At 51.4% G+C, this 25,234-nt stretch overlaps 1 protein-coding gene and 1 long non-coding RNA gene across 7 annotated transcripts; one reads left to right on the top strand and one right to left on the bottom strand.

Annotated features, from left to right (window-relative positions):
* The first annotated feature begins 3,247 nt into the window (after nt 1–3,247).
* On the top strand, nt 3,248–13,237 carry Tpra1 (transmembrane protein, adipocyte asscociated 1). 6 transcript variants are annotated; one of them, XM_006506063.2, is made up of 13 exons: nt 3,253–3,527; nt 6,946–7,075; nt 7,535–7,709; nt 8,938–9,069; nt 9,181–9,313; nt 10,287–10,373; nt 10,505–10,577; nt 10,678–10,757; nt 11,148–11,258; nt 11,338–11,398; nt 11,545–11,647; nt 11,794–11,874; nt 12,680–13,229. In XM_006506063.2, the coding sequence occupies exons 4-13, from the start codon at nt 8,954–8,956 to the stop codon at nt 12,942–12,944; spliced, it is 1,110 nt and encodes a 369-aa protein (XP_006506126.1). In that variant the 5' UTR covers nt 3,253–3,527; nt 6,946–7,075; nt 7,535–7,709; nt 8,938–8,953; the 3' UTR covers nt 12,945–13,229. The 6 variants fall into 6 exon arrangements, 5 of the variants coding, with proteins under 5 accessions (NP_036036.2, XP_006506126.1, XP_006506125.1 ...); XM_006506062.2 differs by lacking the exon at nt 7,535–7,709 and adding an exon at nt 8,573–8,823; NM_011906.2 differs by lacking the exon at nt 7,535–7,709 and having other exon boundaries at nt 3,248–3,527; nt 12,680–13,237.
* A 2,548-nt stretch (nt 13,238–15,785) lies between these two features.
* On the bottom strand, nt 15,786–18,097 carry Gm36268. The gene is made up of 2 exons (XR_869251.1): nt 18,065–18,097; nt 15,786–17,427 (listed from the first exon to the last, which is right to left on the bottom strand). It is a non-coding gene; the product is annotated as a predicted gene, 36268 (long non-coding RNA).
* Between the last annotated feature and the right edge of the window lie 7,137 nt (nt 18,098–25,234).

The raw sequence follows: 25,234 nt of genomic DNA on the forward strand, positions 1-25,234 counted from the left end.
TTGTTGCAACTGAGACTGTTTCCTGATTTCTTTTTTTTTTTTTTTTTTGGTTTTTCGAGGCTGGGGTTTCTCTGTGTAGCCCTAGCTGTCCTGGAACTCACTCTGTAGACCAGGCTGGCCTCGAACTCAGAAATCTGCCTGCCTCAGCCTCCCAAGTGCTGGGATTAAGGGCGTGGGCCACCACTGCCCAGCTTGTTTTCTGATTTCTTCCTGATTTGGCATCAACCTCTCCCAAAGCACTGAGGTTCAATCCTTCAAGCACCCAGGCTGCTGTGGGCTTTTATCAAAGTGGGAATCAATTGTACTTGGCTGCAGTTGGCAAAGGTATGGGGAGGATGTTCCAGGTGAAAAGGGCCTGGTGCGTGATGCAGTACAGCGAAGGCTGGGAGTATATAGGGATTACCACTCCCTTGGTTCAAAGCTTGTAATGCCCAGGAAAGGTGGGAGAGTTCAGACTGCAGATTAGCAGTCTGTCTAGGAGTTGGAGCTCTGTCCTGACATGAGGTCACCTGAGGGATCTGTTAAATCGAGGTGTAGGATGAATCAGTAGCTACCACCTGACGAGGTGGGCAGAGACAGGCTGAGTGCTTCCAGTGAGAGGCCTGCTACTGTTCCTACAGTCTTAGGCATCTGGTTCTCAGCTACTGGGCAGGATGTGACTTCTGCTGTATGCACAGCATCAATAATCCCACACAGAACCTAGTGTAGGGCAGAGAGGAAATCAGGAAGGACGCTCAGAAAGGGGGATCTGCAGGCTTTATAGTACAAGAGATACCCCAAGGTGCTAAAGGGTATCTTAGGGAGATGGGCTAGTATGACCTCTGAGACAGGAATCCACACCCTCTTGTCTGCTGGATGCCACTGTGGTACCCAGAGCTGCTATCGATGCAGGAAGGTACTGCATCTATATGCCAGAGACTCAAAAATAAATAAATAAAAAATAGAAAGCATATTATGCCACCATAATAGGATATGTTCTTTGAAAAGCTGACTGTGTCCACCATAAGCCCCTAGGCCCCTACAAGTTCCAATGATATGACAAGCACCCAATTCTTAAAAAAAAAAAAAACAAAAAACAACTTATCTTCCTCCTTTATAGAATCTCTCATTACTGGTCTGCCATTCCATGCTTACCCATCCTTACTAGCAGGGTGTCATGGACAAGATAAACCAGAGCCACATTCTGTGAAGAGTCCAAGTAGCCTGGGCCTTGCTAGACCTGGTGACAACGGAGAGGGGTAGAGTCACCACAGGCCTGGAAGGACCCTGCAGGTGGGTAATCCCTTTACTGTAATGGGATAGAAAGAGGTGTGGTTTGTAATTTTGAAAGATCAGAACAGCGAGTGAGATTGACATAGGGAGGGTCCCAGTGTCCCAAACATGCTTTAGGTTCCCAAGATGGGCACAGCTGTCCATACCCTGCACTGGTGCAAGCCAGGAACACTACCTGACCGATCCCCATTCATGTGACTTCCTGGATGCCACACTGTCCTGTATGCAGAGGCCACAGTGATGGAGGAGCAACTGCCTCTGCTGCCAGAGGGAAAGAGGCATTCGATGACCTCCATCACTCAGCAAATGCCGTAAAAATCTCCCAGACATCACACATGGAGCCCCGAATTCCAGAGGGTCAAGTGCAGAGTGACATACTGTTACTGTTCTTCTGAGACATAGCCCTGGCTAGCCTCAAACTTGAGACGATAGTTCTTTATTTTTATTTTTATTTATTTATTTATTTATTTATTTATTTCAGAGACAGGGTTTCTCTGTGTAGCCCTGGCTGTCCTGGAACTCACTCTGTAGACCAGGCTGGCCTCGAACTCAGAAATTCGCCTGCCTCTGCCTCCCAAGTGCTGGGATTAAAGGTGTGTGAGACAATATTTCTGTCTCAGCCTCAAGAGCACTGGGATTACAAACATATCATCCCACCACACCCCGTTTGCTTAGTCCCTAGGCCCTTGTGATTGACAGTGGGGTTTGGGGACAGGTGCTGGAGAAAAGGCTTAGTGGTTATGAGCATGGTTAGAAGCCCTGAGTTCAATTCCTGTGGCCTTTTTGACACCTGGAGGTCAAGGAGGGCCTAGGACATGTATTTTGCTATTATTCCTAAACAGGGCACTGTATTCTCTTGGCAGGAAGTTGGGAGCTCTTGATGGTTTTCAGGGTGGCTGTTACAGACCTTGTAGGCGCAGGCAGGCACAGCCAGCTTCTGTGACTAAGACCAAAATGGACAAATGGGACTAACCTGGAAGTCTCAGGGATGCTAAGTCTCGGACCAATCACAAAGAGGCCCAGAGTCATTCCAGCCCCTGTGTGACCAGGACGGGGCAGTCCTGGGATCCTATAATAAACAGGTGCCTACATCTTTAACCAGCACTGAGGCACCTCTAAGGTGTTGCTGAGACACACTGCCCCCCCCCCCAATGCCTGAGGAAGGGGTAGGCAAGTCAATACCTACTCTTGAGGGAGAGCCCAGGAAGCTCTCTGTGAAGAGAGAATGTGAGAAGACAGGCCCGAGGTTGCATGCAGAGAAGCCCAAGGGCAGCCACAAGTTTGAAAATACATGGCCTATAGGGCAGATCCTGTGGCCGGCCAAAGGTGCACAGGTAAGCAGATGACCTGAGATGAGGCCTCCAAGTTGCCCTGGGGGTGTCCCACAGGGAGGGAAGGCGACAGACAGGAAAGACTGTCCCTCTGGAAGGCACCTGCTTAAGCAAGAGATCTGGTCTGGCCACTTCCTAGCTGGATGGCTTTGGACTTATTCCCTTAACCCCTTCAGGTTTCTTCTGCAAAACGCCACTAATAGCACCCAGCCTTCAGGGTGACTGAGACCAGGACTGGAGCCCTGTAAACGCCAGATCCCTTTGAAGTGGGCAAGCACAGGGCGTCCGAGGAAGGGATGCCCTTCCTTCCCTCCTTCCTAGTCCAGGTGACCAGAGGTCAGTATTTATGGGGCGCCGGTCCCTTAGGCGCCATCCTCAAAGACATAGGGCGACCCGGTCGGAGGACTGGAGCTGTCCGCAGAAAGATGCGGGGCAAAGGCACAGCGTGCTCAGTACGCTTCCCGAAACGCTTTAGGGGTAAGCTGTGCAGAAAAAAAATTCTCCCCTTTGAAGTTTCCGTCACCCACACTTTGCTTTGCTTCGACTGCAGTCCCTTTAAGAGCTCCGCGGGCCGCCTCGCCCATCTGAGGAATTTTATTGGTCTGTTCCACTCCTGTGGGTGGAATCCCGTTACGATAGGCTGCTGGAGGCCGAGGGGGCGGGGATGAGTGCCACAAACAGGGGTTGTGACTGTTTTCACAGTTTTGCTTAGACGAAAAACACTAGCCAAGGCGCCTGAGAGTCGCCGCTGCCAGGGGAGGACCGGGGAAGTCCGCGGGTCCCGTGAGTCCTGCGCGCTGGCGGCGTCCGGCCACCTCTGACCGATCCACGTAGCATCTCAGCTGCGGTTCTTGCGCGACGCTCCCCGGTTCTCGCTACCTCGCAGGGGTCGGAGTCCCGCGGCCTGCGCAGCCCTGCTCTCAGGTAAGCGCGGCCGAGTCCTCATCTCCTGCTCCGCCAAGCTAGCGAGGAGGCCCTGCCCCTGCTCCTTCTTCGGGTTCGGGCCTACCGTCTCCTTCTGTCCCCGTGCCACTTGGGGTACAGCCGCAAGACAACCTTTGAGAAGTTTCTGGGGACCCTAGCGGTCAGGACCGGATCCTGGATGGAGCTGGACACCCGCCGCTCCGGGTGCAGCCAGAGCTCAGCGGCAGCCGGAAAGACCAGCCCATGCTCTGCCTCTGCCTTCCTGGCCTTGCGGAAGGAAGGGCAACTCCACTTAGCTCCGTAGCGAGGAGGGGGTGGTGGGGTCTGGGGTCCAGACACCCCCAATCCTTGTCCAGCCTGGTTGCATTGTGCTGGAAATGTGTGCGCGTCATAGCATTTTTTTGAGATCTTACCTGTTCTAGAGGGTTGGGTCACAAGACCTAGGACAGACAAGACACACAAGCATGTAAATACACCTGCTGCCGATGGAGTCCCAGTTCTATAAACAGCACACCAAAGAACTGGGTGGTGGTGGAGGAATCGGGAGGTGGAGGCAGGGGGGAAATCAGAAGTTCAAGACCTGCCTTGGCTTTTTGCAGAGTTGGAGGCTAGCCTGGGCCCAATGAGACCCTATCTTTAAAAACAATCATTGAAAGAACAACAGCCAGGTGGGCTAGATAAAGTCCACTTAGAGGGGGAGGTAATGAGTCAAATGATGGGATCAAGCTGCGGGTAAGCAAACACAAAGGCCCCTGAGGTAGGGGAGATATAAGTTGGTGGCTAAAGAAGGGCAAGAAGGATTGTCAGGAGGCAGAGGGCAGGTCACCTGGACCATCCCTTCTTCCTGTTGTCCACAGTGGCCTCTTAGGACACAATCTCTCCTCTATCACTGAGGCTGACAGATTCAGAGAGGCATGGAACTTAGCCTCTATCCTCTGGGGATTTCCTATGCTGCTCTGCAGCTAGATTTAGAGGCTTAGCAGCCTAGGAGGGAAGGGAGAGAACTTTGGGGGGCTGCTTGCACTGCTACCTTCTACTGGGTAGGAATCCCATAAAAGAACTCAGAAGGTTTGGGCAATCCCATTGCACAGATGGGAAAGACAAGCTCTCTCAACCTCTCCCAGGGCAGGGAGAGAAGGCCCTTGGGGAGGTGTCTGGGGTGTCCGAACAGGTCCCACCTAGGCCCAACAAGCTAGCCACAGAGGGTAGGAGGAAGGCGAGGCTTGAGTCGTGGGCAGGAGCCTGGCCTCTGGAGAATGCGCTGAGGTCAGAGCTGCCCTTTCAGGTTCACGGGTGGAAGAAACCTTACCTCAGTTCCCCCGGTCTCCAGAGGCCTGGGCTCCTCCATGATGCTCTGTTGCTCCTTCAAGATGTCATAGCTCTTCTTTGTCCCAGTCTGCCCCCTCTCCTTCCTCTTTTCCCTGGTGGGCCAGCTCCTTTCACTTCTCTATCATTGCATGTGCCCAAGGCCAGAAGATCTGGGGGAGAAGCCCTGGGCCCTAGGATAGAGGGTGGGGTCTGTGGATCCCCTGGGCCATGCCTGCTCCTCCTTTGATTGGGGTCCTGATGGTGCTTGTCCAGTGTACCTAGGAAGGAAGCACAGGGCATGGAGGCTGTGCACTGGAAGAGTGTCTAATGTGTTTGTTACCATTACTTCAGTTATTTCAGTAGCACAGTCATGGCAGTGCAGTGAACTTGACCTCCTCCCAGCCCCAGTACTGCTGGAGTAGGGGTATTTCAGGTTGGGAGTTTGTCCACTTGCTCAGGTAGAAAGGAGTACCTTGAGCTATTGCTAGGTGTAGAAGTGGCTATGATGTTGGGCTCTGGAGGGGACAGCTGAACTATGGGTCGCCACATCTGTGAACATTGTGACTCCTAGGGATGGGTTCCCAATCCTACAGGGAAGTGTCACAGGTGGCAGCTCACACCTCACCCTGTGTTCATTCCTTCAACCTGTTGCCTGTGTTCTCGTTCTCTCTCTCATGTATGTGAGTGTTCTGTCTGCATGTTCACCTGCATGTCCGAAGAGAGCATCAGATCTTATAACAGATGGTTGTGAGACACTTGTGGTTTCTGGGAATTGAACTCAGGACCTCTGGAAAGGCAGCCAGTGCTCTTAACCGCTGAGCCATCATCTCTCCAGCCCTTTGGTAGACATTTTCACAGCTCGCCTTTTTTGACTGTCATAGAATCTTGCTGTGATTGTCCCTGTGACTCTCAGAAGGGAAGTGACTCACTCATCAAAGGTCACAGCAAGCAGGAGGCAGGGCCAGGAATGCCATCCTAGCCTGGCTTGCCAATTCCATAACCTACAGGAGATGGGAACCAGGCCTGGGGACACAAGCCTGTTGCCACCCTAGCTATTAGGAAGCTGGGACAGGAGAATCACAGGTTCAAGGCTGGGCAACATGGGCAGCCTAGGGAGACCCTGTCTCAAAAGTGATGACGCAAGTCTCACTGCTCATTGTCCAGTGCTTGCCTAGCATAGATCCAGTGTCCAGCAATGCAAGACAAGTAAACATCTGATCTATTTGGAAAATTGAGAAGTCAGACTCAAACACCCTGGTAGTGAAGGGGACCTGGCCGTCTCATGACTGGGAAGGATGGGTGTCGTATGTGGCAGAGTCCGGGGTTACTAGGAGTCCAGTGTTTCTCTCTGCATCCACCTTGTGACTTTGCTCTTTGTGAGCTTTCTCTCCAAGGCCCCAGCCCAGAGTCACACTTGGCCTGCTGACCTCAGCAGGGTGCTGGGACTTTCTGGTTGGCTGGATTTGAAAATGCTCGCATTTCCTGACATTTGTGCTGTATGGAGCTAATCCCATCTAAGTCTGTGGACAGAGCCGAAGTTCGGAGTGCCCCCGGGGAAAGTGTGCCCATTGGCTGCCTGGCCCTATCCCACCTTCTCCATCCTGCTGCTGTCTCTCCTTCCTGTCTCACCTAGACCTGTCCATTCTCTGCAGTGGCCTAAGGGACCCCACCCACAGTGGCTTGGGGTCTTTGGAAAGAGCCTTTTCAGTACCGAGAATGAAATCATGTTATAGGTGTGCCACCCCATCTGACCCAGTCTTACCAACTGTTTTCTCTTTCCAGCCGCCCTGGCCTAGTCTTTTTTGTCTTTGGCCAAGTCTGTTTCTACCTCAGAACTTTTGTATTTGCCATTCTCTCTGAGGAATGTTCTTTATCCAGAGTTTTCCAAGGCTGACTCCCCAGTCATGCGTCCTCTTGACAGAACACCAACCCAAATCAACCTTCCTATGTTCCCTGGAATTCAGCCTTAACTGGGACACAAGGCCATGGTAACTAGATAGAGGACTGCACTGTTTCGTTTGGCTGTGGAAGCAGCCTTGGGCATTCATGGAGAGACCTACTTCTATCTCATGGTCTAACATGGCTGCTCTTGTTCCTATCGGCACATCAGTATTCCGGCTGACAGGAAGGAAGAAGGGCACGACCTGAAGCTGGCGAGTTGCACTCTGTTGGTGTCCTTGTGGCCAGTCCCTCCTTCAGGGGAAGCTGGAGAAAGCAGACTGAAATCCCGGGTTCTGCTGGTAAGACGTGTGGGTCCTGGAGACTTGTCTGCGCTCTGTTCCCGTCATAGTGAACCACTCCACTGTCTTCTCAGCCCTTATCCCTAGCAGAACTTTGCTTTTTAAGTACAAAGGTTTGTGTTTCCCCACTCCCACCCCCATCCTTGGGAGGGAGCCGGCAAGAGGGTAGGCCTTGCTTGCCCTGTCCCACCCACACCTGAGCAGCCCAGTGAGTTGCTGGTTATACCAACCACATGGTCAGATCCGCTGGGCAAGCAGAGGGTGCGTGGGTGGAGGATGGTTGCTCCCTTCACCTTTGCCGATCGTCAGGACTGGGAAAAAGTGGAAATGCCCTACTAGGAACCAGGGACATACTTCCCTCCTTGCCCCTCCCCATCAGAAAGTTGGAGGTGTAACAAATCAGAGAAGGCTGAGGACAGGGTCTTGGCTGCCTGCTCAGAGGTTTCCTGTCCCTTTCAGCAGAGACAGCACTAGAGTGTAATGACCCTGCCAAATCCAGGATGTCCCCGAGTGCCCCCCAAGCCCTGCCTTTTCCTGCTACTGCTTAGAGTTAGTGGACCACAATGCTCCTTTTGAGTTACCGCTGACACTGAACAGGGGGCACCAAGCTCTTTGCCACTCCTGCCACAGACAGGTAGGTCCCTAAGCCACGACCTTTTCCTCTGAAAAGATTTAAGTGTTCCTGGCAGTATACAAGCTCGTGCACCCACGTCTGGAGAAAGGAGTGTCTGGGACGAAGTGTGCCACCGGGTCTACAGAGTCAATCCCGGCCTGGTTCTGTAGTGGTCACGTGTATGGCTCTGTTGAGTCTGGATCCACCCACATCCCATTTGGGAGGCCCATTCATTTTGCCGCAGTTCAGGCTCCTTCTTTCTACTGCCATCTTGTGGTCAACGGCTGACACTGCTTCACCCGTGCACTACCTTTGCCCAGCTGCTGGCTGTTTTGGATAGAGGCGATTACCTTCTGATCACTGATCAGAATACAGTTACCTATGAGTCCCGAGGCTCAGCTTGTCCTGCAGGAGGCCCCACTACCATCCCTACACAGTCCTCTCACCAAGGTTCCTCGTCTAGGGTTTTCTGGCCACCATTAGTCTTCTCCCTCCAAGACATTTCTGGGACCCCAGATCATGAGCTCTCTCATCCTCTAGGCTGAATGTCAGACTTTCCTCCCCAAATTGCCACAAAGACACTGGCCTCTGGGCTACTCTGGCCTCCAGCTTCTCTGGGGAGCCTGACCTTCTCAGATGACCTCTTTGGCCCTCTTTGTGCCTAGAGACCTCTGTGTGCTTCAGGTGTCCCCTCCACCTGCAGCTGCTTTTCCAGTGCAGCAGAGAGGGTTCTGGGCTCCTTTGAGGACCTCAGCGGGTGTGTGACCTCAGATCAGATGGTGGGTGGGGTTTGCAAGGTGGAATTGGGAGCATATCACTTAGCCTTCCCAATAGAGTCCTGCTGAGGCATTCTCCATCACCATGGCCTCACTTTTTAGTCTCAGTGCCATTTCAGAGGGGACACTGAAGCACCAGGAGGCCAAGTGGCAGAAGCAGGCTGGGGACCATGCTCTGAACTCCTTCATCTCTGGAAGAACAATTTGGATGGTGCCTATCATTGCTCTCTGGCACATGATGCTCAGTAACTGGAGGTGGCTTGTGTATCTGTCAGGGGCAAAGGCTTAAGGCAGAGCCTGAGAGGAGAGAGCAGGCCCTGTGTGGAGCTAAGAACCCCCTTCTCCCAGCCTCCCGCTCAGTGAGTCCTAGTACAGCCTGCACTCTGCGCTGCCATTTTGGTCTTCCCTGGTAGCCTTAGACGGAGGGAGGAGGGCCAGGGCCCTGTGCCCTAACCACATGGGCTTGTCTTCAGGGCCACTGCCGGTGGAATGGCCAGCCTGCAGGAGGCCAATGGAAGCACAGCGTGGCCACCGCCCACAGCATCCAATATCAGTGAGCCCCACCAGTGCCTGCTGCTGCTATATGAGGATATTGGCTCCTCCAGGTAGGGTTCCTGGCCCCACTGAGGGAGGGCTGTGGGTGGGCTCTCAGGGTGCTATGGGCCAGGGAATGTGTCCCTACCTCCCCAGTGAGCCAGCATCTGTGCCCCCTGCAGGGTCCGGTACTGGGACCTCCTGCTGCTCATTCCCAATGTGCTCTTCTTCATCTTCCTGCTCTGGAAGCTTCCCTTAGCTCGGGCCAAGATCCGTGTCACCTCCAGCCCCATTTTTATCACCTTCTACATCCTGGTGAGTTCCCTCCCATCAGTGACAGAAAGCCCATCTCTGCTTTAAGCATAAGCTTTTCCAGCTGCACCAGGGAGCCCCTCTTTCCTGGCTGCTAGGGGAACCCTAAACTATCCTTGGATTGGTCTACCTAGGATCCCACATTCATGCCTGAGCCAATAACAGGCTAGCAAGGAAAGGAAAGGTTGGGGCAGGTCGGAAGACCATGCTGACTGAGGGAGCCAGGAGATTCCTATGGGAAACTGGGAGCTGGCACTAGAGGGGTGCAATGAACGCTGGGTTAGGAAAAATGTACACAGTAGCTAGGTTCAGTCCACCATTCCTCCACTTAGGTAATGTCTTTGCAGCAAGCTCACCTGAGGGGCCTGTGGTCTCAGCCTTTGGTGGGCTCTATGCATGCTGCTTTTAGGATATGGAGAAGCTCCATATCCTAGGATATGAGGCAGAGGCTCTAAGGGTGACCATTCTAGGGTGCCGGGCTCTTTTTTTCTGCAAGGAGAGGAGACCGACTGGAATGCCCCCACACTGAAACTCTCAGACGTCATCCCAAGAGCTGAGTGGCTCCCTGGTCCCTTCTGTGGTCAGGCTCTGAGCTTCTCACTAATGGTTGGTGGGCATGTAGGGAGACGTGACCTGGGGAGCACTGGGGGCTGGGGACATGGCCTCAAGGCACTAACAGGCTAGTGAGGCTGGTGTCCTCTGAGATGGTGGGAATGGGCAGAGGCTGGCTTTCCTAAGTCATAGAGCAGGGGAGCAGCAGAGATAGGCCGGAACCCCAGCTGCCTGGTTCTCTAACCACAGGTCACTGTCAGGCCCTTGGGTGGGCGGCAGTGGAGTGGTCCATGCCTGAAGCCTGTATTGGACCCTCCCTGCCCCCTTCCTCGTCTAGTTAAAACCTCCTATTCTTGAGTGGATCCTGAGGAAGCAAAGCCTTGTTGGTCCTGACACAGCACTCTGTCCTTCTCTTGCCCTGCAGGTGTTTGTGGTAGCCCTGGTAGGCATTGCCAGGGCTGTGGTTTCTATGACAGTCAGCGCCTCTGATGCTGCGACAGTTGCTGACAAGGTGTGCGGGGGCAGCCAGTCTGGTGGAAGATACGATGTGCCCTCTGTATCCTCATCCTGTTGGAGATCCTCAGGGACATCTAGCTGGGTGGAGCCCACCCTTAGTTGACCCTGTGCCTCTCTGTGCCCCAGATCCTGTGGGAAATCACCCGCTTCTTCCTGCTGGCCATTGAGCTGAGTGTGATCATCCTGGGTCTTGCCTTTGGTATGTGTCTTTGGACCCAGGCCCACTCTCCCTGCCCTTCTTGCAGTGACCCAGAGATGGCCCCTGGAAGAAGGGGCTGACTCACCCCTGTACCTTATAGGTCACCTAGAGAGCAAGTCCAGCATCAAGCGGGTGCTGGCTATCACCACAGTATTGTCTCTGGCCTACTCAGTCACCCAGGTATGTGGTGGTGGTAGGGTCGAGGGTCACATTTCTAAACTATGTGTTCCTAAGGAGTCACATGGACTAGGCAGGGTCCACTTTCTCTAGACACAGACTATAGGTGAAGCTCGAGAAAGCTATAAATGTGTGAGAGCTGGTGCCTGGACAGACAGCCTGAGAGGATATGCGATGGGAATGTTGTTGTTTTAAGGCTAGATAGGGCTGTCCTTAGGCTTTGCCCACAAAGGACTCATCAGGGTCTGAGCTGCCCTTGGAGTTAGGTGGGTGGGCATGGCCAAGGCATAGGCAGGGGTAGGGCCTGGCATGCAGGAGAGCCCTGAGCTGTGCAAGGGAAAGCCAGGAGAGGCTTCAGTGGTAGGACTGAGCTGACCTCCTCGCCTACTACAGGGGACCTTGGAGATCCTGTACCCTGACTCCCATCTTTCAGCTGAGGATTTCAACATCTATGGCCATGGTGGCCGGCAGTTCTGGCTCGTCAGCTCTTGCTTTTTCTTCCTGGTGAGGTCTGGCGTGCTCCCTGGGGGCAGGTGAAGTAGCTTGGCCTGGCCCGGCCTCCCTGTCACCCCTATCTCTGCAGGTCTACTCACTGGTGGTAATTCTCCCCAAGACCCCACTGAAGGAGCGTGTATCCCTGCCCTGTGAGTACCTGCTGGGGTGGGGGTATGAGGGTACTGGCCTGCTCCCAGGCTGCAGCTGGGGAGCCCTGGGAAGGGGCAAAACGCCAAGGTTTATACGTGGGCCTGGAGGGTAGAGTGGTTCAGAACCCATGACCCTTGCCCCCCAGCACGGAGGAGTTTCTACGTGTATGCAGGCATCCTGGCCACACTCAACCTGCTGCAGGGTTTGGGGAGTGCTCTGCTCTGCGCTAACATCATTGTGGGGCTCTGGTAAGAGGGTGCCCACTATGGGGATGGGGTGGGCATGGGGTACAGTGGCCACCACTGTGGCAGAGGGGTCCTCATTCCTTTGGGCAAGGCTTGGGGTTGGGGCAGGAGCACAGGCCCTGGCCGTGCTGACCTGCTCCCTACCACAGCTGTGTAGATGCCACCACCTTCCTGTACTTCAGCTTCTTTGCACCACTCATCTATGTGGCCTTCCTCCGTGGCTTCTTTGGGTGAGTGATGGCCAGGCCTCTGCATGCTAATGTGGCGGCACCTGCACCTTCTGTGTGTGCGTGGCAGTGGAGGTGGGTGTGCAGAGGGCACAGAGCGGCACGTGAGTGCATCTGCGTAGATGCTCTGTGTGTGTGCGGTGAGAACAGGTGCACACCCCAGAGTCAGGGCTGCAGTTCGGCAGTGCACACACACCTTACCTAGTGTGTCAGCAAGCACCTACTGTGAGCTACTGTACAGACAGCAGGGGAGCAAAGCAGGCCTGAGTGTGTGCCTGGAAGGGACCCTGAGGGACCACAGTGAGCTGGTGCATAGGTGCAGGTGGGGAGTGTCCGAGGCCAGGATGCAGGGACAGGACTAGCTGCAGTATGATCTGGTGGCGTGCAGGCAGGGGTTTGCTGTCCTGTCGGGGCTGGGCGGTAGACATGGGCTGTCTCAGGGGAAGCCTAGGTGAGGCTGTATCAGGCTGCTGCCTGTTCCATCTGCACAGGCTGCTGCTCTGTTGAACCTCTTCTAGCTATCCTGAAGACAGTGACCAGGTTCAGGGGTAGTGGGTAGTCATATGCTGCAGGCATGGGGGACACACTTGGCCAGGGTTGGTGAAGGCTAGGGTTTAATTATTGTCTCCCACAAGGGGCTGACACACCCATGGTCCTGCCCCAGCTCTCAGGAGTAGGTGGGACCAGCTTCAGAGCAAACCGTGGTGGGTCAGGGGTTCCTTCAGAGACCTCGGATTCTCAGATGAGCTAGGCTTCTGTCTGGCCCCATTCCTCCTGACAACATGGCTTCTCTATGCACTCTCCCCAGCTCTGAACCCAAGATCCTTTTCTCTTACAAATGCCAAGTGGACGAGGCTGAAGAGCCAGACATGCACCTGCCGCAGCCCTACGCTGTGGCCCGGCGCGAGGGCATAGAGTCTGCAGGACCTGCCTGCGCCTCTGCCGCCAACTACTCCAGCACACAGTTTGACTCTGCTGGGGTGGCCTACTTAGATGACATTGCCTCCATGCCCTGCCACACGGGCAGCATCAACAGCACAGACAGCGAGCGCTGGAAAGCCATCAATGCCTGAGTGGGCACCTAAGCCTCGGGGAGGCCTGTAAAGACAGATGGGAACTCGTGTGGATAGCCCTGGGCAGGTGTGCCTGCACCCCCAGCCTCTTCCTGATCTCCACCCCCATCCTCCTTTGCCTCCTGTGCTCTAGTGTGGGACCGCAGCCTTCCCAGCACTCCGTTCCTGCTGGTGTCCTGCCTGCCCAGCAACTTGTCCTTCTTCCATTGCTCTCGACCTCTTGGCCACAAGGCTGCAGTGTATATATTTTCTTGATCTATTTTTTAATAAAAATAAAAAGAGTAGTAGGTGTGAGCTGATGCCTTTCAGCAGCAGGGCCGTACAAGTGGTAGGGAGGCACCCCCAAAAGGGATGACCCCAGAACTGGCTGCCAGGGCAGGTTGGAGGGGAGGGGACCCATGTAGAGAGAAGGGAGTTCTGTGGAGCTGAGGTCTTTCTGCCATGTTTAATGCAGTATAGGGGAGCCTGTGGGCCCTACCAACCTCAGCTCCTTAAGCTGTCATCTCGGGCCACCCCTCTCCAGTTATGTCATCTGTAAAGTAGGGGCATAGAGACCCATCTGACCCTGTGTGCTACCAAGCTCCTGCCAGAGAAACCCATTCTAGGTCTCTGAGACCGTGCTGGACACTGCTAGGTTGCTGACGGGAACAAAGTGCTGGAACTAGGCTGGGACGGTGGCTCAGTGGTTAGGAGTCCTGGTTGCTGGAACTGGGCTGGAGCCATGGTTGCTGGGAGTAGGTTGGCGTGGTGGTTCAGTGGTTAGGGGCACGAGTTGCAGGGAGTGGGGTGGAGCAGTGGTTCAGCAGTTAAGAGCGCTGGTTGCTCCTGCAGAGGACCTGAATTTGATTCCCAGCACCTATGTGATGACTCAAACCCATCTATAATGCCTATCCCAGGAGATCTGCCCTATTCTGACATCTTCAGACACCAGACACATATTTGGTATGCAGACTCCTTGCAGACAAAACACCCATGCACATTAAAGTCAAAAAGGGCTGGCACTGTAGGGTATTCTGTAAGGCATGGAACGGAGAGGGACTCAATGTGGTTGGTGACCTCTAAGCAGGAGGTCTGCTAAGGTTACAGCCAAGCCAAGTGATCAGAGCCAAAAGGCAATCACAGCTCAGCTGGGTATCAACCTGCCCCAGTAGCTGGCCCTCAGGCCAGGAGGGCGCAAGGGCATGGCCCCTGACATCTTGTCACATGGTAAGGCCCTCAGAAGACCCACTGGGATCCAGGCCCAGAAGGACATTGACACGCCAGGACATTGCACATGACCTGGCGTGGTCAGTGAGCTTCAGTCTGGGTGGTGATGGGACAGACCACAAAGCTGCTGGAATCTCTTCCCAAGTGGCACACTTGGAAGTGTGCCATGCTTACATGGGAGCCTGGTCCTCGGGTACAGATAGCTTGCTTGCACTGAAATGACAGCAGCTGTTGGATCCACCAAGGAGGACTGGGTAGTCAAGTCCAGAGCTGAACTTATGTCTTCGTCTTTGCTCTGTGTGTGTGTACATGTGTGTATATGTATGTACATGTGTGCATAAGTGTGTGCATTTATGTGTGAGAGAGTGTGGATGTGTGTTGTGTGTGTGAGTACATGCATGCATAAGAGTGTGTGTGTGTGTGTGTGTGTGTGTGTGTAGTTGGGAGGAGTAGGCTGTGACATCACAGTAGCAAACTTGGCTTGTCAGAGCTGTCACTGGGCAAGCTGTTAGAAGTGCAGGGAGGGGAGGCACCACAGAGCTGAGGCAGATGCCAACTTAAAAAAAGATTTATTTTTATTTATGTGACTGAGTGTATGTGTGTTTGGGTGTATGCTATGTGTGGGTGTGTTGGTATGTGTGGGGTGTCCACAGGGACCAGAAGAAGGCATTGGATCCTCTGGAGTTACAGAGCATTATGAGCAGCCCAAAATGGGTCCTAGAAAAAGAACTCAGTTGTGGTTAGTTTGTCAACTTGACATAAACTAAAGCCATTGGAGAGGAGGGATCTTCAAATGAGAAGATGCCTCCATAAGATCAGCCTGTAGGGCAGTGATTCTCAACCTTCCTAATGCTTAATACAGTTCCTCAGGTCGTGGTGCCCTCCAACCATAAAATTATTTTGGTTGCTACTTCATAACTGTGTTTTGTTGTTATGAATCATGATGTAAGTATATGTTCGTTCTTCCTTCCTTCCTTCCTTCCTTTCTTCCTTTCTCTCTCTCTCTCTCTCTTCTTTCTTTTTATTATATGTAAGTACACTGTAGCTGTCTTCAGACACTCCAGAAGAGGGAGTCAGATCTCGTTACTGATGGTTGTGAGCGACCATGTGGTTGTTGGGATTTGAACTTTGGACCTTTGGAAGAGCAGTCGGGTGCTCTTACCTACTGAGCCATCTCACTAGCCCGTATCTATGTTTTCTAATGGTCTTAAGTGACCTCCGTGAAAGGGTCATTTGACCCCCCCAAAGGGGTCACGACCCACAGGTTGAGAACCACAGATTGAGGACTTTTTTTAAAATTATGATTGATGTGGGAAGAGACACTCCTGGGGTGGTGGTTCTGGGTTCCATAAAAAGCAGGCTGAACAAGCTATGAGAAGCAAGCCAGCAGGCAGCACTCCTCCATGGCCTCTGCATCAGCTCCTGCCTCCAGGTTCTTGACCTGTTTCAGTTCCTGTCCTGACTTCCTTGGATAATAAACTGTGATATGAGAGTATAATAAAAATAAAACCCCTTCCTTCCCAAGTTGCTTTGGGTCATGGTGTTCCATCACAGCTACAGAAACCCTGAGTAAGGCAGGCATCAGCCCTCTATAAGAGTCGTCTGCTCTAAACCACTGAGCCATCTCTCCAGCTCTTCTGTTCTTTGTTTTAAAAATAAAAACAAACATTATTCGCACACGGGAAAGCAAAACAAAGTGAGCTGTAAACTTCTTGCAGGTTGAGATGTGTAGGTGAAGGGTGACCTCCTTCCTCTGACTTTGAGTCACACTGGGCAGGAGCTGGGTGACCTGGAGTGAGCCGGTGTCCAGTGTACGGTGCTTGCCAGGAGGCTGTTACCACGTCATTGTTGTATCTTGAAAGCTCTGCAGCTATTAACAGCCCACTGCAGTCTTCCCAGGCAGTGGGAGAAGGGCTTGTGGGTGCTTGCTCATGACCAGCAAGACCTCTGGATAGACTTGGTGTTGCCACAGTGAACAAATGGTACAACTCCAAGTCCTTATAAATTGGCCTAGGGGGACTTACCCAAGAGCAGGTTCTGGAATTCACAGTTAAATTAGTTTTAATCAGTCTTCTGCAGGGACTAAAAGTTATCCTCCCAGATAGGGTCTTAGGTCTTTTTTTTTTTTTAGGAGAGGGGGCTGGGTATCTATCTGTTCCTAACGGAAGCCTATCGAAGCCTGTGCTTTCCAGCCTCCCCTAAGTGAGGTCCAGTACCCAAGTTCTGGTCAGGGGGATGGAATGGGCAAGTCACATTCTCAAAGAGAGGGACTGGGCTCTTTCCAGCTCTGCGAGGTTGGGGGAGTTGCTTTTGTTTTGCAATGGCTGTAGTAATGGTAGCCATCTTGAACCATGGGTTAACTTGGGGACCAGAAGCCTCTCATTCAACAAGATACAGGGGCTGATATCCCTGACACTGCAATGTGTCTGCCGTGGCCTTGGAGTTCAGCTTTCGAATGGCTTTTGGAATGAGCAAGATAAATGGCTATCTTGTTTAACCACATTGGGCTCTCCCCTCACACTTGAACCTAATCTTAGCCAACACACCAGGCTGCCAGTCACATGCTGTGCACGCCTTGTCTTTCTGAAGAGCCTGCCTTGGGCAAAGACTGTCAGCCAAGTAGCCAGCCTGACTGCAGCTTATGCCAGCACCTACTGCTTTCAACTCTCCATGGAGGAAATCTCCAGGCCAACTGCAGCTGTTTGCTGCCAAAGCACTGCGGCTCCTGAAGGCTTTGGCCACTGTTTTAAGCCCCTGTGTGTGAGAGCTTTTTACCATCATAAGCCTGGGGGAACTCTAGCAGCCATTTCCATCCAAAAAATGTGATTGGTGCAAATATAGTTCCTCATTTGCATGAGGGACTGCTATAATTGTGGGCAAAGTGGTCCCTCGTTTCCATGTTGTGAATAAAGTCCATTATGTACAGGAAGGGCTGGGTTGTGGTTGCTGCAGACACCCTTCACACACACACACACACACACACACACACACACCTACCTTTGGGGCTGTGGGCTTATTCTTCCAGTCTGGTGTACATCCTATGCTGCCCTCTGGTGGTCTCTCTCTCTCACTCACACACACACACACACACACACACACACACACACACACACCCCTACCTTTGAAGGCTGTAGGCTTATTCTCCCAGTCTGGTGCGCATCCTTTGCTGCCCTCTGGTGGTCATTACAAGAGGAGCTTCAGCATCAGCTCTGAAGGTAGCTGAGGACTTCCAGAGAGCAGAGGAGAAAAAGGAATGGCAGACAGTGGAGACCTGAGACTGAAGGAAGATAGAAGGTATCCCAGGTGATGAAGGGGCTGCTGTGTGATTGAACCTGAGGCTAGGGCCTGGGCTGGCTCCTTGAGCAGTCCTAGTGGTTGGTTTCTCATATCACTTGGCACGGAGGCCTCAGAGCTGCATACTGCAGCCTGCTGTGCAGCATGTGCAGAGCTACTGCAGTCAGATCTTCTGAGGTGGCCTTGTAACACAGAATCATTTCCATCTGTCTGGACAGAAACACAAAGCCACCCCACAGAGACGGGTCTCCAACCACAGGGATGCGAGCCTTCACTCCATAGGTTCCTTGGACTGGGACCCAGACAGTTAGTGTGATAGTTCATGGGCCACCATTGCAAAGGGGCCTTCTGGAAGTTTCCTGTGCTTTTTTCTTCTCTAGCTTCAAAGGCTAACCCTGGTCCTTATTAGTGTTGTAGATCCTGGTCCTTATTAATAGGATATATTGTAGGCCTGAAAAATGCTTTAAAAAATAATCAGCATTCAGAGTTTCAACAGTCCCTTCCCACCATATTCTGATTTTCTGCATCCCCTCTGCTTTAGTTAGGGTTTTACTGCTGTGAACAGACACCATGACCATGTCAACTCTTAACAGGACAACATTTAATTGCAGTTGACTTACAGGTTCAGAGGTTGAGTCCAATATCATCAAGGCAGGAACATGGCAGCATCCAGGCAGGCATGGTGCAGGAGGAGCTGAGAGTTCTATGTCTTCATCTGAAGGCTACTAGCAGAATATTGGCTTCCAGGCAGCTAGGATGAAGATCTTAAAGCCCATACCCACAGCGGCACACCTACTCCAATAGGACCACACCTTCTAATAGCACCACTCCCTGGGCCAAGCATATACAAACCATTACACCCTCAAAGCAAAGTCACAGAATGTGACACCCCCAGACCAGGGTATTCTATCCTCGGGTCCTCTGTTCTGAGGGCTGTCCTGTAGACTCTCTGTACATGTGTAAGCTTTAAATGTCACCTTGTAGCACTAGGGTGACACCCCACAGGCTGCTCAAGTGTTGCAGACAGCTGCTGCCAAGCACCATGTGCACAAGGGAGAGTCAAGCCCACCCTGCCCACCCAGGCTTCAGGGACATGGCCCCCAGCAGTCCAGCCAATGAGCATCCCAGAAGGATGTCATGAGTATGAAGAAAGCGGTTTCTGGTATTGGGCAGACTTGGGGGCCGTGGTGACGAAGGCTCAGGGACAGACAGACTGTGGAGTTTGGAAAGACTACAAGACACATGACTTCAGCCTCAGCAGGCAGAGGGTTGGGACTCCAGGCACTGAGGCTGAAGGTTCACTGCTCTGCTCTGCAAGTCCAGCACTTACCCTCAGCTCTAAGCAGCATCTCATAGTGTTACCAAATGTCATCTGCTGGGAGCTACGGCTCCTGGGTGAGCCTCAGGGATTGGGACCTTCAGCTTCCACAGCTGCTACCATAACAGCTCTCAGGCAAAGGGCATCCACACTCCCAGATCCTAGTAGTGCTCTTGGTTCTAAAGACCTTTGGTTCTTGAGGTGGGTGGTGGTACCCTGGTATGAAAGTTTCCTGGTGACCAGAAACACAGTTTCTCTGTTTCCCATCAGCCTTGGCTCTCTGCCCTCTGCCAACTGCCTGGTGTCTCTGCTTCCGGCAGCCCTTGCTCCTGTGTTCTCGTTGTGAGGACAACTGTGGCTCGTAATCTGTAGCCAGAAGAAGGTATGGCAAGGGCTCCCCGCACCAACAGGGGCATAGTCCTTCATGCTGGCTACCAGGGGAAATGGCTCCTCTGGTCTGGGCAAAAAATGGCTGTAGATTCTTCTCAGTTCACCGGAGGCTGGTGGTACCCAGAAAACCTGGTTCAAATTGTCTGAACTTTGTGCTTAGCAGTCAGTCAGTGACTGTGGTCACAGAGTGACTCCTTCAGGCTTCTGCATAGGACTCAAAGCCCCAGGCTGCACAAGAGATGCAGCTGCCTGACATTCTTCTACTCAAAGCAGAAGCCAAAGAGGGGTAGGGTGTGTGTGGGGAGACCTGTTCAATGTTCTTAACCATCCACAGAAAACACTCAATGCAGGCTTCCAGCAAAAGTCTAGGGAAGGCAGGCACAGCCCAACTCACAATCCTAGTAGCCTTTGTCAGTGTTTGTTCCTTACTCCTAAATCTACACTCCAGCCCCCTCTGCACGGCAGAGCTGGCTTCTATTATGGAAGACTGACCATAATGGAACCCTTGCTCTGACTTCCCCAAGGAATTCTGCCAGTGGGAAGTAGTGTAACTGTGCATGCCAGGTGAAATCTCTACCAACCAAACTGCAGAGCCACGGCCTCACTTGATCACTCCTCCCTAAGGAATAATGGGTACATCCCTTGGGCCCAGCCAAAGTCTCCAGCCAAAGTGCTTCTGGAATTCTACAGAATGTAAAGTGTTTGCTGAATAATTTTACTTCTTGGAGGAGGAAGCTATCTAGCGGCACAGCAGAGCCAGGCCAGAGCTGGGCACAGGTGGCACACGGGAACCAATCAGCCTCTGAACACCTGGATCCACCTGTGACGGGGCAGGGACCAGCTGGGATTCGCAGGCACAAGAACCAGTGCAGCTGCCTTCTAGCGCAAGCCACTTCTGAGTTGAGCTCTCAGCACTTGAACCTTGAAGAGCCCAGCGGATGTGAAAGAGAGGGAGACGAAAGCGATCCCTAGCCCCACCTGAAGAGGGGTGGACACCAAGGCAGGTTTGAAGGTGAGCAAGGGGTGGGTGGGGCAGGAGGGAGAACCAGGACGGCGCTGATTTAAATGAGGCTAGACCCTAGGAGTCTTGGCTCCGATAAGGCCCCTAACAATATCTCAGCATTTGCTAATTATTTCCATCCATGCAAATGGCAGTGATCCTCTTAAGACTTGACAAAGAGATTTCTGAAAACAGCAGACGCCAAATTAGATGTTATTAGCAGGGCAAGAAATGATCATACGAGATGTCTCAACAATCACACGCTTCGGAGGACGAGACCGAAGGCATCTTAAAGGCTCTGTGCAAAATCACCCTTCCAGGAAGATGTAGCTACGGCAGCAGAAACTAGAAAGGGCTTCAGGCTTTGACACTGAAGGGATATATATATATATATATATTCCCCCACTTGATCAGAAGCCATTTTTGTGACTGAGTGTGGCTGCTTTTGCAGCTGTAGCAAAGAGAGGATTTTTCCCCCTTTCTTTCTTATCTTGGTGCGGATTCTTCAGGAGCGAGAAGAAAGGTTCAGGGTTTTCAAGGCTAAATGCTGAAATGTCATTATTTGGTACCAAGAGGAAGACTTTTTTTTTTTTCTAAAGGCAACAGTAAGAGGCTCCAAAGCACAGGGACTGTGACCCTGGGCTGTAGCCCACTCCTCACCTGGGGAGGGAGAAGTTCAGGCCCAGCTGGGTCCTCCCTCCAGCCCTCCCTTCCCCCCAGCCCCCACCCCTCACCTGTCACACTGAGTGAACTTAAATCAAAGGAAGGGGGCTTCTGTCCAAAATCCTCTGCCAGGCCTGGACTTGGTAGAGAATTCTTCAAACCCTCAAAATTCTTTTCTCCTTGCAAATGGGGAATCTTCAAGACCTCCACTTTCCTCACCCTAGACTTGAATAAAAGACTCTCCCTAAAATAGAGCAGGAGGCAACCTGGTGTCTGTCAAGTGAGCTGACCCCTGCTCCAGCCCTGACTCCTGACTTTCACAACTGTCATCTAGCCGCAGGCACAGGGACTGGAATGGGGAAGAGCTTAGACACTCGCCATTTGGCCAAGCTGTACATAAATCTGTTTCCTTCATCAATGTGTGGTTCCTTATCTCTCTTAAAAATACAGGAGAACTGGGTGGTTGGTTTCTAGGACAAACTGCCCAATGCCAGGTTTGTGCTAGAGCACAGGTTCTCAACCTGTGGGTCTCAACCCCTTTGGGGGTCCAATGACTCTTTCACTGGGGTCATACATCAGCTATTCTGCATAGCAGATATTTACATTATTATTCACAACTATAGCAACATTACAGTTATGAAGTAGCAATGAAATAATTTTATGGTAGGAGTGTCACCACAGTGCAGCATTAGGAAGGTTGAGAACCTTTGATCTAGAGCCACAAAGGCCACTCTGCTCTCCTGTCAGCTGGACTCCTCTGCATACAAGCAACAAGAATCCAGTTCAAACTGGCTTGAAGTAAACCAGAGGCCTGCAGGCATCCAAAAAAATCTAGCTGTGCCTGTTCACACACAGGCAAATCCAAATGCTTCCAGGCTGACTGGCTCGTGTGCTTAGTCCCTGTTCTAGCTCTGCTGTGTGCCTGGGAAGGCTTCCTCCTCAGAGATGCTAAAGGGAAAGAAGTGGGGTGGAGCACGTGGACATTTGCATCTTCAGTGAGTAACCACATACTCAGGATATGCCTGGAAGGTGACAGTCCAGCTTGGCCAGTGTTGAGGGTGCTGAAGAATTCATGGCTGAGTAGATACTAGCTGGGCGACACTGACTTCAAGAAGAGAGTCTGAGATCCAGGCTAGCACAGGGCCCCATGATGTCATCTTTGACCTAGGCCCCTCGGTGATGTACTGTCCTAAGCCCCACTTCTCTTTCACAGGATGGTGGCTCCAACTGTCTAGTCCTACAGAGTGTCTCCCTGGTACCACTGTCACCCTGTGTGTGTGAGAAGGGTGCCTCATATCTTACATTTGCCTCATTGGTCAAACATTGCTAGAAGTGTCACCTCTCTATGATGGCAGCTGGACCTGTCTGGCTTCCTTTGGGGGACTGCTACTTTTCATAAATGAATAAGAAAGAAAAGAGATGGATATTAAGCAGGCAGCTGGCAGGTGGCTGTCAGGACTGAAAATGGTAACAAATGGGCTCAGAGGCTGGTGTGGTTCACTCCATCCCTGGCTGAAGCCATTGCTTTGGGGATGAAGCATCATGGGTACAGTGGAAATCCCCTTTGTCCATCCATTCTTTCCCAATCTGGTCCCACAGCAGGCAACTGAACTTTGTGCTTGCTTCTGCGCTCCCCTGCCTCTGTCTCTGTCTTTGTCTCTGTCTCTGTCTCTGTCTCTGTCTCTGTCTCTCTTTCCCTGTTTCTCTCTGTCTCTCTGTCTCTGTCTGTGTCTCTCTCACTGTTTCTCTCTGTGTCTCTGTCTGTGTGTGTACATGTAAACAGCAGGACCTCTGTTGTCTCTGCTTTGGAGTAAACCAAACCAGTTTGTTCTGATTCACCTTCCCCAACTTACTGCTCATCTCACTTTGATTTAGGGACTGGTACTAATACTCAAGATACCCATATGCCGCTGTTCCATAAATGGTATCATTTATTTGCCAATTTGAGTTGCTTGGTGGTGGTAACAAGGGATGCTGGGACACATGTTCTGTGTCTGATTTTCTTGAGAACCCTTCTGGGTGTTGTTCTGAGGAACAGAGTCACTGTGGTCATAGCATACACATGTCACCTATTTGCTTCCCAGTGGTTTTTTACAATTCCTGAAGATTTTGAAGCAGGGGCATGACACAGACCAGGAATTCCCAAACTGGAGTCCTGAGTTCTTAAGGTCAAAACTATTTTTAAAGAATGTAAGACAACCCCTGCCTTCTCATTATCTCTCTCTGATGTCCAGTAGAACTTTCTAGGCAGAGTATGTGTTGACTTCATAGCTCTGGAAGCTAAAGGGACATGCATGGGTGTATGCATGTTCTTTAAAAGCCTCTTCGGCTGGGTGTGGTGACACATCTGCAATCCTAGCATTTGAGAGGTTGAGGCAGGAAGATTGCAAATTTAAGGCCAGCCTGGACTGCCTAAGTACTACTGTCACCAAAATAATTTTTATAAAGTCCATTTTAGGGGTCAATCAGGATAGATCAGCAGGTAAAGGTGATTGCTGCCAAGCTGGACAATCTAATTTGGATCCTGGGACCCACATGGTAGAAGGAGAGAACTAACTCCCACAGGTTGTCCTGATCTCAGTATGTACACCATGATATGTATGCCCACACACACAATACATTTTTTTAAATGAAATTTAAAATTATTTTAAAAAAGTCTTTGCCAGGTGGTGATACACGCCTTTAATCCCAGCACTTAGGAGGGAGAGACAGGTAGATCTCTGAGTTTGAGGCCAACCTGATCTACAGAGTTAGTTCCAGGATAGCCAAGGCTTCACAGAGAATCCCTGTCTCAAAGGTAAAACAAAAGAAAACAAAGCAAAAGAACAACAAACAAACAAAAAAAACCAAAACAAACAAACAAACAAACAAAAACAAAAAACCCAACCCTAAAACAAAATAAAACTTTAAACCAGTTATAATGAGCCATGCCTGTAATCTCTACACTTGGGAGCTACAGGCAGGAAGATCAAGAGTTCAAGATCAGCCTTAGCTATATAACCAACTTGAGGCCAGTCTGGACTACATGAGACCTTTTCTTAAACAAAAGGGAAGTGTCATAAATTCTAAGTGTGTCATTTTAACAACAAGTGTCATGATGTAGACAGTGAAGATGGACACCAAGTTCTTTGAGGTCCTCCATGTTTCAGAAAGTAAAGGAGGTTTGAGATCAAAACCTTTCAGGATTGCCAAGGACATAACCACTATTTATATCCATGGGGTCAAAGCATAACAAGGCAGCATGAGGGTCCGCAGGGCAGATGCCTCAGGCTGAAGCAGCTGTGTGTCCTCTGCCTGCCTGTTTCTGGAATCCAGGAGAGTTTCTTTGGATGCTGTTCACAAAGGGTCTTCAAAATGAGTCAGGGAGAAGCAAGCATTAGCTTTGTCAACAGCCCTGAGTGGGTCCTCGGGACAGTCTGGCACTAGGAACCATCATATTGGGACACATTTTTTTGTTCTTTTAGCATTGAGCTGAATGAGCTGAGCAGCCTGTTTCTAAAACCTGAAGAAAGGTGAGTACACAGATCACACACCTCACATGCAAATGACAGTTTGAGTTTGTACCAATCACAGCAAACCTTGCATGCAAATGAGGATTCGTGTTTGCACCAATCACCATAAGCCTTACATACAAATAAACATTTGTATTTACACCAATTACAGCAAGCCTTACATGCAAATGATGGTTTGAGTTTGCACCAACCACAGCCTAACTCTTTTCGCTCTAATTAGAGCCAGGGAGGTTTGTGTTTAGGCCACTCACAGCCTTCCTTCTTGCCACCAATCACAGCAGTCCCTCTGCTAGACCACCAGAGGAAGTACTCCTTTCTGGTCTCTAGGAAGAAATGGCTTCAGAATTATTTAGAGTTCACCAAGATTTGTAATAACCAAAGTCTTATACTAAAACAGCCCTGACTAGGCTATACTTTCATGAGCTGTAGCAATCAGCTGCAATTGTGTAGTTTCCTCTAGGCATAAGAGTAATCTGGTTGACTATCTGATAGTCGTTTTGCTCAGAGAAACTAGGGAGGATCTAATAGCTGCTAATTAGGGAGTCAAATTGCTCTTCTCCCCCCTAGTGTCTTTGTTTATTTGCAGGAACATGAACATCAGAGGGGTGTGCTTACAGTAAGAACCTAGAGAATTTATAATTAACAATAATAGTGATTTTTAACAGTGCCCAGCACCATCCCAGCACTCGAGGGTTAGTGGGGTCTCCTCCTCTGTCTCAGGCTTCTCAGAACCATTGTAGCTGTCCACCTGGTGGCTAGGGAGTTGCCACAGTGTCATTGGCCCAACCATTTCAGTCTTATCCTGCCTTTGGCCAAAGGGAATCTGTGTTTGAGCATAGAACACCCAAGCAGGCTGGAAGGCCAGAGAGTGCAGGGAGAAGGTGAACCTTTTCTTCCAATGGCTCCA

This window comes from Mus musculus, chromosome 6 (genome assembly GCF_000001635.26).
Source record: "Mus musculus strain C57BL/6J chromosome 6, GRCm38.p6 C57BL/6J".
In the NCBI taxonomy this organism is placed as follows: Eukaryota; Metazoa; Chordata; class Mammalia; order Rodentia; family Muridae; genus Mus; species Mus musculus.